The 13,496-nt window shown below is 52.5% G+C and overlaps 1 protein-coding gene across 1 annotated transcript in view; it reads left to right on the forward strand.

The window, feature by feature from the left end:
• EFNB1 (ephrin B1) overlaps window positions 1-7,524 on the forward strand; it is a 133,310-nt gene extending 125,786 nt beyond the window's left edge. The window contains exons 3-5 of the mRNA XM_089657427.1: window positions 1,416-1,508; window positions 3,722-3,832; window positions 5,661-7,524. Coding sequence (XP_089513553.1) covers window positions 1,416-1,508; window positions 3,722-3,832; window positions 5,661-6,049 — 593 coding nt within the window. The 3' untranslated portion in view covers window positions 6,050-7,524. The remainder of the gene's footprint in view (window positions 1-1,415; window positions 1,509-3,721; window positions 3,833-5,660) is intronic.
• Window positions 7,525-13,496: the final 5,972 nt, after the last annotated feature.

Below are 13,496 nucleotides of genomic sequence, written 5' to 3' on the forward strand. Positions count from 1 at the left end.
GCTCCCCCAAAATTGGGGTGGCTACTTTGTCTAGACAAGAAGAACCCAGACCTATTGAAAAAGGTATCTAATGCGCAAAAAAAAATCCCCCATTAATATCCAAAAGAGTAAGGGGGGCGGGGTTGTCATGTAAAGTCATGATTGGGGGCTGAAGGCCCTCTCGAAGCTTTTCTTCTGGAGGCAACATTGTCTTGTCTGGGACTTCCTGTTACTTGCCCAGAACAATAAAGCTTCACTTTTGAAGGCCTTTACCACTGGCTTCTTTTACTTAAATGAGGAATATTTTGCTGGAGGAGAGGCTAGACGAGCCTCTTCTCCAGAAAGTAAAGTCTAATTGGGTGGGGAGAGGGGGGATCACGTGAAGTTGTGGATGAGGCTCTTGAAGCTTTGTTTTGGAAACTCAACATGAAGCCTTGCCCGGGACCTCGTGTTGCTTGCCCAGAACAGTAAAGCTTCACTTTTTGAAAGATTTGTCCGGCTTCTTGCATGAGGAATATTCTGCTGAAGGAGAGGCGTGGCATTCCAGGCTGATCCAAAATCCAGCATCAATCATGGGTTCACACTTCCTATTAAAAGCCTTCAGAAACTGCACAATGCGGATCTGCTCCGACAATGGTTCTTTTTGTTGACTTGGCCCAAAGTTCTGCTGGGAATGTACCTAAAATTCACGTGGGATGGGATCCACCACGGGATAAATCAGGATAAATAGCCGGCATGATTGTCAGGGTGGCTTAGACACTTGCTTTTAATATATCGTTTGATGTGAGCGAGCATGTTCTCCAGACTCTGTGCTCTTCCCAGGCCTGCAGGCACGGAGGGATGGTCCCATTCTGGAGAGATGATTTCGCCTTCTTCCTCCTAATCCAATGACAAGCCCCAACATCTGTACTGGAGTCTGTCAGATAATTATAATTGCTGGTGGAGTCATTCATCTTTCACTGTTGGCTACGTTCTATGATGAAGATTATTGTATCAAATGCAAGTTAGCTCCGTGTTGGAACAAAACAAAAAAAACATGGCAGTGAGATTGAGACGCAACACGTGTTTGATGTAAACCCTCCCTGAAGAACATCAAGCTGATCCTGTCCGCCGTGTTATAAACTATCCTTGGTAAGCTCCTCCTGCTGGACTGAAATGGTTTACTCTGGTTTCACTGCACACTGTGAGCTTCTTGCAATGTGCATTAGAACCTGAAGCAAGTCTGATTTCCTAGCTTGAGGACCCCTTTCCTTCCAAGCCTAGGTGTCCCTGGCCCACCTCTTTCATTGGGTTTCATCTCTTCCATTCATGGAGACTTGTGGACGTTACCTAAGGTGGTCTACATGCAAATGCAGATTAAAGTTCAGCTATAAATGTCACAATGTTGCCTTCCGTTACCTTTTGCATAATATCCATTTTCTTTGTGTTCATTACAGCTACATCCAATGGGACGCTAGCGGGCCTGGAGAACCGAGAAGGAGGCGTGTGCCAGACGCGGTACATGAAAATAATCATGAAGGTTGGGCAAGGTACGTGATTTGTGTGCAACGTGTTTGAGGTTACAATTTTCTATGCAGGAGCAAAGGAACATTTTTATATAAACTAGTTCCCAATTAGATTTAAAGAGGACCTGTAATAATGCTGTCATGAAAAGTCCATGTCCTCTTCTATCGAAGCTCCAACCATAAGCAACATTAAGTGAGAATTTCAGAAGGCAACAGTAAATCTTTGCCTCACACCTGGACATCTGGGCAACCTCTGAGTCAGATCCTGGAAACATGGAGTTCAAAAGTCCCGAGAGAGACGGCCACCACGGTCACCCCTTGCCTACAGAAAGTTGTGGACCTTTTTAGATTTTATTTGAAGGTTCACAGTAGTTTGTTTTTTAGAACTTATCCTGCTCTGGTTGGTTGGAGGACAAATTTGAGGAGAATCAATATCTAGTCAATAGGCAAAGCTTTCTTCACCTTCCTTGCAATTCACTGCCTAAGGAGTCCCAAGAAATTCCGGACTGAGGGGGAGGGGGGGATGCAGCACCTCCTTTTTCCTACCCATATAGCAACGCTTTGTGGCTAAGCCGCCATTCGCTATGTCCAGGTGCTGCCACATGGGGCAGAGAAAAGCTTAGCGTTTTGTGTTAACTGGACCTTTGGAAAGTTGAGGTGTGGCAGATTTTGGGGTGTGCAGATCTGGACAGTGGGGAATGTGAGTTTAGCATGCCTATGAAGGCGTCTTTAAACAGCCCTAGTACAGCCAGAGTAAAGCCCTGTTATGGGCGCAAAGGGTGCTTGCAGTCTCCAAAACATTCTCAAGGCCAGTGCTGAAGGAACTTGCTACTAAGCCCCAAGCTTCCACGTTCCAACTGGTCCACAGAACGGACAGCCCTTCTGGCCAATTGGAGTGTGCAGAAGGTAGAAAGGGGTGGCCACTGTTGGCAAGTGTGGACAGTTTGCCGATCCAAAGGGCCTGATATTTGGGCAAGGTGAGAAGGTTCTGTTTGCTGCTGCTGCATGTAGGCCCTAGGTCAGAGGTTGGCAACCTCAGCGCTCCAGATGTTCTCAACCAACCTCAGCGCTCCAGCTGTGGTGAAACTACAAATCCCATCATGCCTGTCAGTCTTACAAAGTCTCATGGAACGTGTAGTTTCACCACACCTGGAGTGCTGAGGTTGGTTGAGCACATCTGGAATACTGAGGTTGCCAACCCCTGAGGTTTAAGTTGCCTATCCCTAGGTGAGTGCCTGCACTTCTTCTTGCCTAAAGAACATTCTCCCACCCATTAAAAGGAGTGGGTAAACACATCTGTTGGGGGCTTTTCAGTTTCTGCACAAATGTATAAGAACTCTACAATTGCCTGAGTGGAAGACTTGAGGGTTGGATCTCCCTCAAGCAATCCGTCTTGAAAGAAGCATCTCAGGAGCTGTAGGAGCTCTTGGAGAAGCTTGGCTCCTTCTTTACAATGCAGGTTAGAACGCTAGAGAGTGGGAGTGTTCCTTCCCCTCCGGGGGGCTTGGGAGTGTTCCTTCCCCTCCGGGGGGCTTGGGAGTGTTCCTTCCCCTCCGGGGGGCTTGGGAGTGTTCCTTCCCCTCCGGGGGGCTTGGGAGTGTTCCTTCCCCTCCGGGGGGCTTGGGAGTGTTCCTTCCCCTCCGGGGGGCTTGGGAGTGTTCCTTCCCCTCCGGGGGGCTTGGGAGTGTTCCTTCCCCTCCGGGGGGCTTGGGAGTGTTCCTTCCCCTCCGGGGGGCTTTGGGAGTCTTCCTTCCCCTCCGGGGGCCTTGGGAGTCTTCCTTCCCCTCCGGGGGCCTTGGGAGTCTTCCTTCCCCTCCGGGGGCCTTGGGAGTCTTCCTTCCCCTCCGGGGGCCTTGGGAGTCTTCCTTCCCCTCCGGGGGCCTTGGGAGTCTTCCTTCCCCTCCGGGGGCCTTGGGAGTCTTCCTTCCCCTCCGGGGGCCTTGGGAGTCTTCCTTCCCCTCCGGGGGCCTTGGGAGTCTTCCTTCCCCTCCGGGGGCCTTGGGAGTCTTCCTTCCCCTCCGGGGGCCTTGGGAGTCTTCCTTCCCCTCCGGGGGCCTTGGGAGTCTTCCTTCCCCTCCGGGGGCCTTGGGAGTCTTCCTTCCCCTCCGGGGGCCTTGGGAGTCTTCCTTCCCCTCCGGGGGCCTTGGGAGTCTTCCTCCATAGATTGATAGTTCTCCTGTTATGAGAGAGCCTTCCGTCCAATGCTTGTAATCTAAAGTCATTTTTCTGTTGTCTAGACCCCAACGCAGCATCACCAGAACATGTCTCTACCAGCCGGCCAAAAGATGACAATACTGGAAAGCAGGCAACACCGGGCCCCTGGAATAAGGAGCAGGCAGGGGGCCCAGGTAAGACTCAAACCCCTCCCCAACATAGTTTTACCTGCAAATCTGTCAGTCGTTTTTCTACTAGATGGAGACCCACCTCATTCCCTGACTGGAGGACGTCCAGCATCATCAAGTGTTTTTTCTCCCCAGCCTGACTGTTTCTGGCCCGCCCCTTTAATTTATTGGATTGTAGTTCTTTAAATCATGGAGCCCCAGCATCACATGGGGGTGTCAGCTAGGCCAGTCTACATGCAAATTCAGCCCGCTAGGGGCGCCCACTCCTCCAAAATTACACCCCCCACCCATCAAGGCATTTGGATACTTCCATAACTGCTTGCATCAGAGCTCTTGGGAGGAGCACTGGGGCAAGGGGGGCTGGGAGTACTGGGGCAAGGGGGGCTGGGAGTACTGGGGCAAGGGGGGCTGGGAGTACTGGGGCAAGGGGGGCTGGGAGTACTGGGGCAAGGGGGGCTGGGAGTACTGGGGCAAGGGGGGCTGGGAGTACTGGGGCAAGGGGGGCTGGGAGGTTTTTCCATAACTTCTCCCAAGAGCCAGCCCACTGCTTGCATCAGATCTCTTGGGAGGAGCACTGGGGCGAGGGGGTGCTGGGAGGGAGCACTGGGGCTAGGGGGTGCTGGGAGGGAGCACTGGGGCTAGGGGGTGCTGGGAGGGAGCGCTGGGGTTAGGGGGTGCTGGGAGGGAGCGCTGGGGCGAGGGTGCTGGGAGGGAGCGCTGGGGCGAGGGGGTGCTGGGAGGGAGCGCTGGGGCGAGGGGGGGCTGGGAGGGAGCGCTGGGGCGAGGGGGGGCTGGGAGGGAGCGCTGGGGCGAGGGGGGGCTGGGAGGGAGCGCTGGGGCGAGGGGGGGCTGGGAGGGAGCGCTGGGGCGAGGGGGGGCTGGGAGGGAGCGCTGGGGCGAGGGGGGGCTGGGAGGGAGCGCTGGGGCGAGGGTGCTGGGAGGGAGCGCTGGGGCGAGGGGGTGCTGGGAGGGAGCGCTGGGGCGAGGGGGGGCTGGGAGGGAGCGCTGGGGCGAGGGGGGGCTGGGAGGGAGCGCTGGGGCGAGGGGGGGCTGGGAGGGAGCGCTGGGGCGAGGGGGGGCTGGGAGGGAGCGCTGGGGCGAGGGGGGGCTGGGAGGGAGCGCTGGGGCGAGGGGGGGCTGGGAGGGAGCGCTGGGGCGAGGGGGGGCTGGGAGGGAGCACTGGGGCGAGGGGGGGCTGGGAGAGAGCACTGGGGCGAGGGGGCAGGGAGGTTTTTCCATAACTCCTCCCAGGAGCCAGCCCACTGCTTGGATCAGAGCTCTTGGGAGGAGCACTGGGGCGAGGGGGGGCTGGGAGGGAGCACTGGGGCGAGGGGGGGCTAGGAGGGAGCACTGGGGCGAGGGGGCAGGGAGGTTTTTCCATAACTCCTCCCAGGAGCCAGCCCACTGCTTGGATCAGAGCTCTTGGGAGGAGCACTGGGGCAAGGGGGGCTGGGAGGGGAGCAACTGGGGCAAGGGGGGCTGGGAGGGGAGCAACTGGGGCGAGGGGGGCTGGGAAGGAGCAAGGGGGGCTGGGAGGTTTTTTCCTTAACTCCTCCCAAGAGCCAGCCCACTGCTGGCATCGGATCTGTTGGGAGGGAGCACTGGGGCAGGGGGGCTGGGAGGGAGCACTGGGGCAGGGAGGGAGCACTGGGGCAGGGGGGCTGGGAAGTTTTTCAGGAAGCTATGTACACAGCGCCTTGATGACCCCTCCCACCAGCCACAATCTGCCTGCATTACATATGTCATCACAGTGGCCCAGTGATGACATCACAGTCTAAAATAATGAAATGAGCGCATTTTATTAAATTAAATTTTTTTTTTTTTTGGGTTTCAGATACTGTGAATCAGTCCAATCCCCCCCCCGGAGGAGGGGTCGACGGCTTCTTCAGCTCCAAGATCGCCGTGTTCGCCGCCATCGGGGCCGGCTGCGTCATCTTCATCCTCATCATCATCTTCCTGATCGTCCTGCTCATCAAGATCCGCAAGCGGCACCGCAAGCACACGCAGCAAAGGGCAGCCGCCCTGTCGCTCAGCACGTTGGCCAGCCCCAAGTGCAGCGGGAACGCGGGCACCGAGCCCAGCGACATCATCATCCCGCTGCGGACTACAGAGAACAATTACTGCCCGCACTATGAGAAGGTGAGCGGGGACTACGGGCACCCGGTGTACATTGTTCAGGAAATGCCGCCTCAGAGCCCCGCAAACATCTACTACAAGGTCTGAGATGACGGCGACTTCACCTTGCTCCCCGACCGGGGGATGGTCAATCCGGCACCAGGAGCACAGGCCAAAGGTCACTCTGCATAAGGGACTCTGGGAGACGGAGCAATAAGACGACATTTTCCCTACGTTAGGTTTTTTTTTTTTTTTTTTTTTTTTAAGCCCCCCCTCCCCCATTGTTCTGCTCCCTTTTATCGTCCGAGGGAGGAGATCGGATCTGCTCCTGTCTGCACTTTGCACACCTGCGGCAGTTGACCCTTACTTGACCAAGGAGCGGCAGTATGGATTCTGTCTACCGCAATGTGTCTTGTGTTGGGGGGGGTGGGGGGGGGGGGTGAGGAACTCAATCATGCAGGTATTAGAGATTGTGAATTTGTTGGGCGAGCTGGTGATCGGTACCGCGTATGGAGAGGGGTGGGAACGAGCTTGGCGACCTGGATTGCGATTGGATCGGGTTCTCTGGTGTCGCGGGGACAGTAGCGTGGCCTTAAGCTTGCGGGCTTACCTGGACTCCGACGTGTTGGACCTGATTGACTTGAGTATCTGCCCGGGTAGAGCGAAGATCATCCTGCCCAGGCGAAACCCATCCTGAGCCATAGTGCGAGTGACGACTCCAACCGTTCAGGCACCGGTGCGCGCCACGCATACTACCTGTGTACGCAGATGCACTTAATTGCACACTCCTTCCATTAGGTTGTGTCTCACCATGTGTTGCCCATCGGTCATAATGTGATGGAGCTAAAGGTGTCTGAGCACCAGCCATTGTGTTTCACCACCTGCTGCCTCTTGGATTTAATGTGATGGAGCTAAAGGTGTCCGGGGGCAACTTCCCACCGCTTGCTGCCCATATGTGATGGAGCTAGGTGTCCAGGCACCAGGGGGAACGTCTCACCACTTGCTGATCACATGTGATGGAGCTAAAGGTGTCCAGGGGCAACTTCTCACCACTTGCTGCCCATATGTGATGGAGCTAAAGGTGTCCAGGCACAAGGGGGAACGTCTCACCACTTGCTGCCCATATGTGATGGAGCTAAAGGTGTCCAGGCACCAGGGGGAACATCTCACCACTTGCTCACATGTGATGGAGCTAAAGGTGTCCTGGGGCAACTTCCCCCCCGCTTGCTGCCCATATGTGATGGAGCTAAAGGTGTCCAGGCACCAGGGGGAACACTCACCACTTGCTCACATGTGATGGAGCTAAAGGTGTCCAGGGGCAACTTCTCACCACTTGCTGCCCATATGTGATTGAGCGAAAGGTGTCCAGGCATCGGGCGCAACTTCTCACCGCTTGCTGCCCATATGTGATGGAGCTAAAGGTGTCTGGCCACTAGCTGCTGGGTTTCACCATGTGCTTCCCATTGGTTGTAATGTGATGAGGTAAAAGGTATATGGACACCAGAAGCTTCATCTCACAATGTGCTGCCCATTGGATATAATGTGATGGCGCCAAAGATGTTTGGGCACCAGTGGCTGCATCTCACCACCTGCTGTCCATTGGATATGATATGATGTGATGGAGCTAAAGGTGTCTGGGCATCAGCAGCTTCTTACCATGTGCTGCCCATATGTGATGGAGTTAAAGGTGTCTGGGCACCAGCCGCTGGGTTTCACCACCTGCTGCCCATTGGATATGATGCGATGGAGCTATAGGTGTCTGGGCACCAGCTGCTGCATCTCACCACTTGCTGCCCATATGTGATGGAGTTTGGTGTCTGAGCACCAGCCGCTGGGTTTCACCATGTGCTTCCCATTGGTTGTAATGTGATGAGGTAACAGGTATATGGCCACCAGAAGCTTCGGATCACCATTTTGCCCATTGAAAATAATGTGATGGAGCTAAAGGTGTCTGGGCACCAGCGGCTGCGTCTCACCACCTGCTGCCCATTGGATATGAGGTGATGGAGCTAAAGGTGTCTGGGCACCAGCGGCTGCGTCTCACCACCTGCTGCCCATTGGATATGAGGTGATGGAGCTAAAGGTGTCTGGGCACCAGCGGCTGCGTCTCACCACCTGCTGCCCATTGGATATGAGGTGATGGAGCTAAAGGTGTCTGGGCATCAGCAACTTCTTACCATGTGCTGCCCATATGTGATTGAGTTAAAGGTGTCTGGGCACCAGCCGCTGGGTTTCACCACCTGCTGCCCATTGGATATGATGCGATGGAGCTATAGGTGTCTGGGCACCAGCCGCTGCATCTCGCCACTTGCTGCCCATATGTGATGGAGTTTGGTGTCTGAGCACCAGCCGCTGGGTTTCACCATCTGCTTCCCATTGATTTTAATGTGATGAGGTAAAAGGTATATGGCCACCAGAAGCTTTGTTTCACCATGTGTTGCCCATTGGATATAATGTGGCGCTAAAGGTGTCTGGGCACCAGCGGCAACTTCCTACCACCGGCTGCCCATATGTGATGTAGCTATAGGTGTCTGGGCACCAGCCGCTGCGTCTCACAATGTGCTGCCCATTGGTTGTAATGTGATGGAGCTAAATATGTTTGGGCATCCATAGCGTCTCACCACCTGCTGTCCATAGAGTATGATGTGGTGGAGCTAAAGGTGTCTGGACACCAGACCCTGCTCCTCACCATGTGCTGCCCCTTGCTTTATAATGTGATGAGTTAAAGGTATCTGGCCACCAGAAGCTTCAGTTGACCACGTGCTGTCCATTGGTTGTAATGTGATGGAGCTAAAGATGTCTGGACACCGAACGGTTTTAAAACCAAGCGAAGGCAACTGCAAGTCCTACATTTTGGCAGCAACCATCGTCAAAGAAGCTACACTGGACTCTGTTGTGACCCAGAGCATTCCTTTGACGCCAAGTTCCTGCAAGTTTTCTGTACCGAACGTCTTACGGTTCTTTGGTGGTCAGCAGTGGGTTTTAGGTGGTTTTTCTAGGATTTTTTTTTTTTTTCTTACTCCTTGTATTGCAGCAGTTGTACCTGTTCCACAATTCTGTCTTTTGAGAAGCAAAGTATAATATGCGGCTGCCCGTTGAAGGTTGGCGTGACACCATGCCTCTCATAATCCAGGCCTTGGCTCAGACGTTAGGTGACCTAGACCGCGGTCTATGCCAGCATTGCTTAATGAGATTCCCCTTGGGTTCCTCAGAGTACTCATTGCTAAGTGATGTAGTATGGGGTCATGTGTATCGCCATGAAGATGGGCTTCAATTACTAGCAGACCCAAAGCTAGTCAACCGTTCTTGATGCGCCGAGTCTTGCCAACACCAATTAGTGCAGGATATTTTCTACATCTTGTGTTGTGCCTCCTTGGAGCACCGCCTTAGAATTTGCACCAACTTGTCCCATGGAGCAGACGGCAGTCCCATGCGATCGGTCAGTCTTTTGGATACATATGGGGCTGTTCAGTATGGCAAGGCAACGAAGGAAGATATCCAAAGTGCAGGAGTCCATTGCGAATATGGCTGAAGCCTGGTCAACGCGGGTTCCTGCACTCTGCGTATCATTGTCTCTCTTGCTGAGAACCTGCTGAGGGATTCCTCCAACATGGACCTCCTCGGTTGAGTCATAGTGTGCCGGGCCTTTGGAACCCTTTGGGTAATTGGAGTTGAATGAGGTTTCCTTCAGCATGTGCCGGGCCTTTGGAACCCTTCGGGCAATTAGAGTTGAATGAGGTTTCCTTCAGCATGTGCCGGGCCTTTGGAACCCTTCGGGCAATTGGAGTTGAATGAGGTTTCCTTCAGCATGTGCCGGGCCTTTGGAACCCTTCGGGCAATTGGAGTTGAATGAGGTTTCCTTCAGCATGTGCCGGGCCTTTGGAACCCTTCGGGCAATTGGAGTTGAATGAGGTTTCCTTCAGCGTGTGCCGTCGGAACCCTCACTCCTTAAAGGGTAAATCTCTGCAATGCATGCGCGCTTCCCTATGTGTTATCCTTTAAGAATACGGCAAGTACAGAAAAATATCGGTTGACCTGCCCAAAAATTTTGGCAAGCTCTGAACTTCCCGTCGTAAGCCGACAACGCTGCCGGCGAGGACAGCCCAGCTGCTTTCAGTGCAGCGTTGTCGGCTTACGACAGGAAGTTAGGAGCTCGTTGGATTTTGGCTGGATCAACGGGAATTTCTCTGTAACCCTGGATAGAACTTGGAGCGCCGCTCTAAGCAATGGAAGAATCCAACCCCACCATGGCCCTCAGAGGTCGGGGTTCCGGCACGTGAACTCGCTCATCCAACAGGATCCTTGTGTTCGAACGCCTCATTCCCGGCCCGACCGGAGCGGCCTTGGACGGCTCTCTGCCACAAACCGCACCCGCCGATGCATTTCGCTCCTACGACTGAGCCCTGCGGGCGGGACGAAACGCGTCGGTAGCCACGCTTCGTGGAGTAGAGCTTTTCGAGGCTGTTTTACACACATTCCGGCCGGGCGTTCTTCAAACAGAATTTTTCTGTACTTTGAGCATCTTTAAAGGAAAAATGTTCGTGGACTGCAGAGATTTACACCTTTTTTTTTTTTTTTTTTTGCCCCGTCACGCGCTTCGCGTCACTCGGCGCAGTCTAATGTGAAACTTTACGCGCTTGCGGCTCCTACATCGAACCCTTTTTATGCAAACGACAAACCGCCCACACTAGGTCGTCCCATAAATACATATATGCATCGAACGTTCACCTCTTCGAGTCTGTGCCTTTTTGTAGACGCAGGCCCATGTAATCTGAGATTGTCCTGTTTCCCCATTCCTACCGCTGTCCGTAAAAGCAGACATTCCTGTCTTTTCACAACGCACCCACCCACCCACGGATTTGTTTTCCTTTTCTTGATATTATCACCCACCACATTTTTTACCCATTTTATGTTCAATCCCCATCAGTAAGGGCCCCTTGAAGACAGTAGGGCCCCTTGAAGGCAGGCGAGGCGTGGCGCACCCCCCCTAGCCCATAGCTTTCTAATTTGTACTCGCTCTTTTCACGCGATTTTTTTGCTTTTTGGAGTGCTCCACCGAGGCACATGCATCTGCTTGTTCACTCCTCTGCACTTCAAACACACCCTGTTGTAAATCCTGTTGTGGAAGTGTTTCCTCCATGCTTGCCCGAGCACAACCGCCCGAGTCGGGGCATGTGCTGCGCATCTGACTTTTGCTCCATTTTTATAATGGGAGATCGGGAAGGGTTGCGTAACTGGCTGTCACGCTACGACTGGCGCATTCAGGGTCAAAGACGTGGGCTATCTCCAGGCTAGGAGCCGACTACGCATCGCAAGTTTGATGGCATGCAAAAAAAAAATACTCCTAGGCTGAGGGCTTGCAGTGAGTGTTGGGTTTGCTGCAACAGCTTCCTTCCCCAGCTACACGCTGCAAGTTTTTCGTGGCGCCAATGGCATGCAGGAAGTACCCCCTGATGGAGGATATGCGTTCTATATTGGGGTTGTGGAAACTGCTCACTCGCTGGTTTGTCTAGGAGCATCTTCTTGCATGCCATCAGAGGACATGCATTGAGTATTGGGTTTGCTGCAACTGCTGCCCCCCAACTACACATTGCAATTTTTTTGTGGTAACAATAGCATATTATGGTGGAGGACCTGCGTTGGGCGCCTGGGTTGCCGGACCTGCGTTGGGCGCCTGGGTTGCCGGACCTGCGTTGGGCGCCTGGGTTGCCGGACCTGCGTTGGGCGCCTGGGTTGCCGGACCTGCGTTGGGCGCCTGGGTTGCCGGACCTGCGTTGGGCGCCTGGGTTGCCGGACCTGCGTTGGGCGCCTGGGTTGCCGGACCTGCGTTGGGCGCCTGGGTTGCCGGACCTGCGTTGGGCGCCTGGGTCGCCGGACCTGCGTTGGGCGCCTGGGTCGCCGGACCTGCGTTGGGCGCCTGGGTCGCCGGACCTGCCTTGGGCGCCTGGGTCGCCATATGTAGTTGGGTGTGAGATGTTGTTGTAACCCAGATACACAGTGCAGGTCCTCCAACCCAGATACTCAGTGCAGGTCCTCCAACCCAGATACTCAGTGCAGGTCCTCCAACCCCGATACTCAGTGCAGGTCCTCCAACCCCGATACTCAGTGCAGGTCCTCCAACCCCGATACTCAGTGCAGGTCCTCCAACCCCGATACTCAGTGCAGGTCCTCCAACCCCGATACTCAGTGCAGGTCCTCCAACCCCGATACTCAGTGCATGCCCTCTGTCAAGGAGTGCCATTAAAAGAAACCCCTTACAACATCTCACACCCAACTACATATTGCAAGGGGTTTCTTTTAATGGCAATCCTTGACAGAGGGCATGCACTGAGTATTGGGGTTGCTGCAAAAGCTCACCCCCAACTAATACCTTGCAAGTTTTTGTTTTTTTGGCACCAATGGCATGCAAAAATAAATCCTTGATGGTGGACATGTATTGAGTATTGGGGTTGCTGCAACAACTCGCACCCAACTACACATTGCAAGTTTTTTGTGGCACCAATGGGATACTTTGATGGACATGTATTGAGATGGTTGCAACAGCTCACACCCAGTTACACCGCAACTTTGATGGCATGCATAATGTACTCATTGATGGAAGACATGCGTAGAGTCACGGCAACGGCTCACGCCCAACTACACATTGCAATTTTTTTTTTGTTATGGCACCGATGGCTTGTTGAAAATCACTCCTTGATATAGGGCATGCCTTGAGTATTGGGGTTGCTGCAACAGTTCACCCCCCATCCCCCCCCCCCCCCCCCCCCGTGACCTGCCTTGCTACCGGCACCAGTGGTGCTTCTTCCGAACCTTCCCTTTGGGGTTTTTACATTCTATGCAGAGTTGGATCCGATGTCCTTTCTTGTATGGAGGCAGATTAAGGGCTTGTGTGCTTTAAGGCAGCAGCTGTCTGTCGGAGATGGGGCTGTGAGACGTCGAGTCTCATGTGACCAGGAAAAAAAAAGCCTTAAAATAGAATTTAAAAAGCACCACACACTTGACCCCTCCACCTCACCGTTTGGGGGTTTTTTAATTATTTTTTTTTTTTTTTTTTTATGCTGGAGTTTTAATTTTTGACCATAGTGCAGGGCCTGCTTCCTTTTTTAATTTTTTTCTTTTTTTTAATTTTTCTTTTTAATTTTTTCTTTTTCTTTAAAGAAAAATTAAAGAGAAAAATGAAGAAAAATTAAAAAAAAGAAAAAAATTAAAAAGAAAAAAGAAAAAGAAAAAAAAGAAAAATGAAGAAAAATTAAAAGGAAAAAATTAAGAAAAAAGTTAAAGAAAAAGTAAAGAAAACAATTAAGAAAAAAAAGAAATTAATTTTTTTCTTTAAGTTTTCTTCATTTTTCTTTCTTTTTTTTTTCTTAATTTTTCTTTTTCTTTAAAGAAAAAAATTAAGAAAAATTAAAGAGAAAAATTAAAAAGAAAAATTATAAAAAAGAAAAAAATTTAAAAGAAAAATGAAGAAAAATTAAAAGGAAAAAAATTTTAAAATATTTTTTTTTTTCTTGTTTTCTTTACTTTTTCTTCAAAGAAAAAAATTAAGAAAAAAGAA

Source organism: Staurois parvus, unplaced genomic scaffold (genome assembly GCF_062004578.1).
Source record: "Staurois parvus isolate SC_StPar_1 unplaced genomic scaffold, SC_StPar_1.0 ptg000998l, whole genome shotgun sequence".
Classification (NCBI taxonomy): Eukaryota; Metazoa; Chordata; class Amphibia; order Anura; family Ranidae; genus Staurois; species Staurois parvus.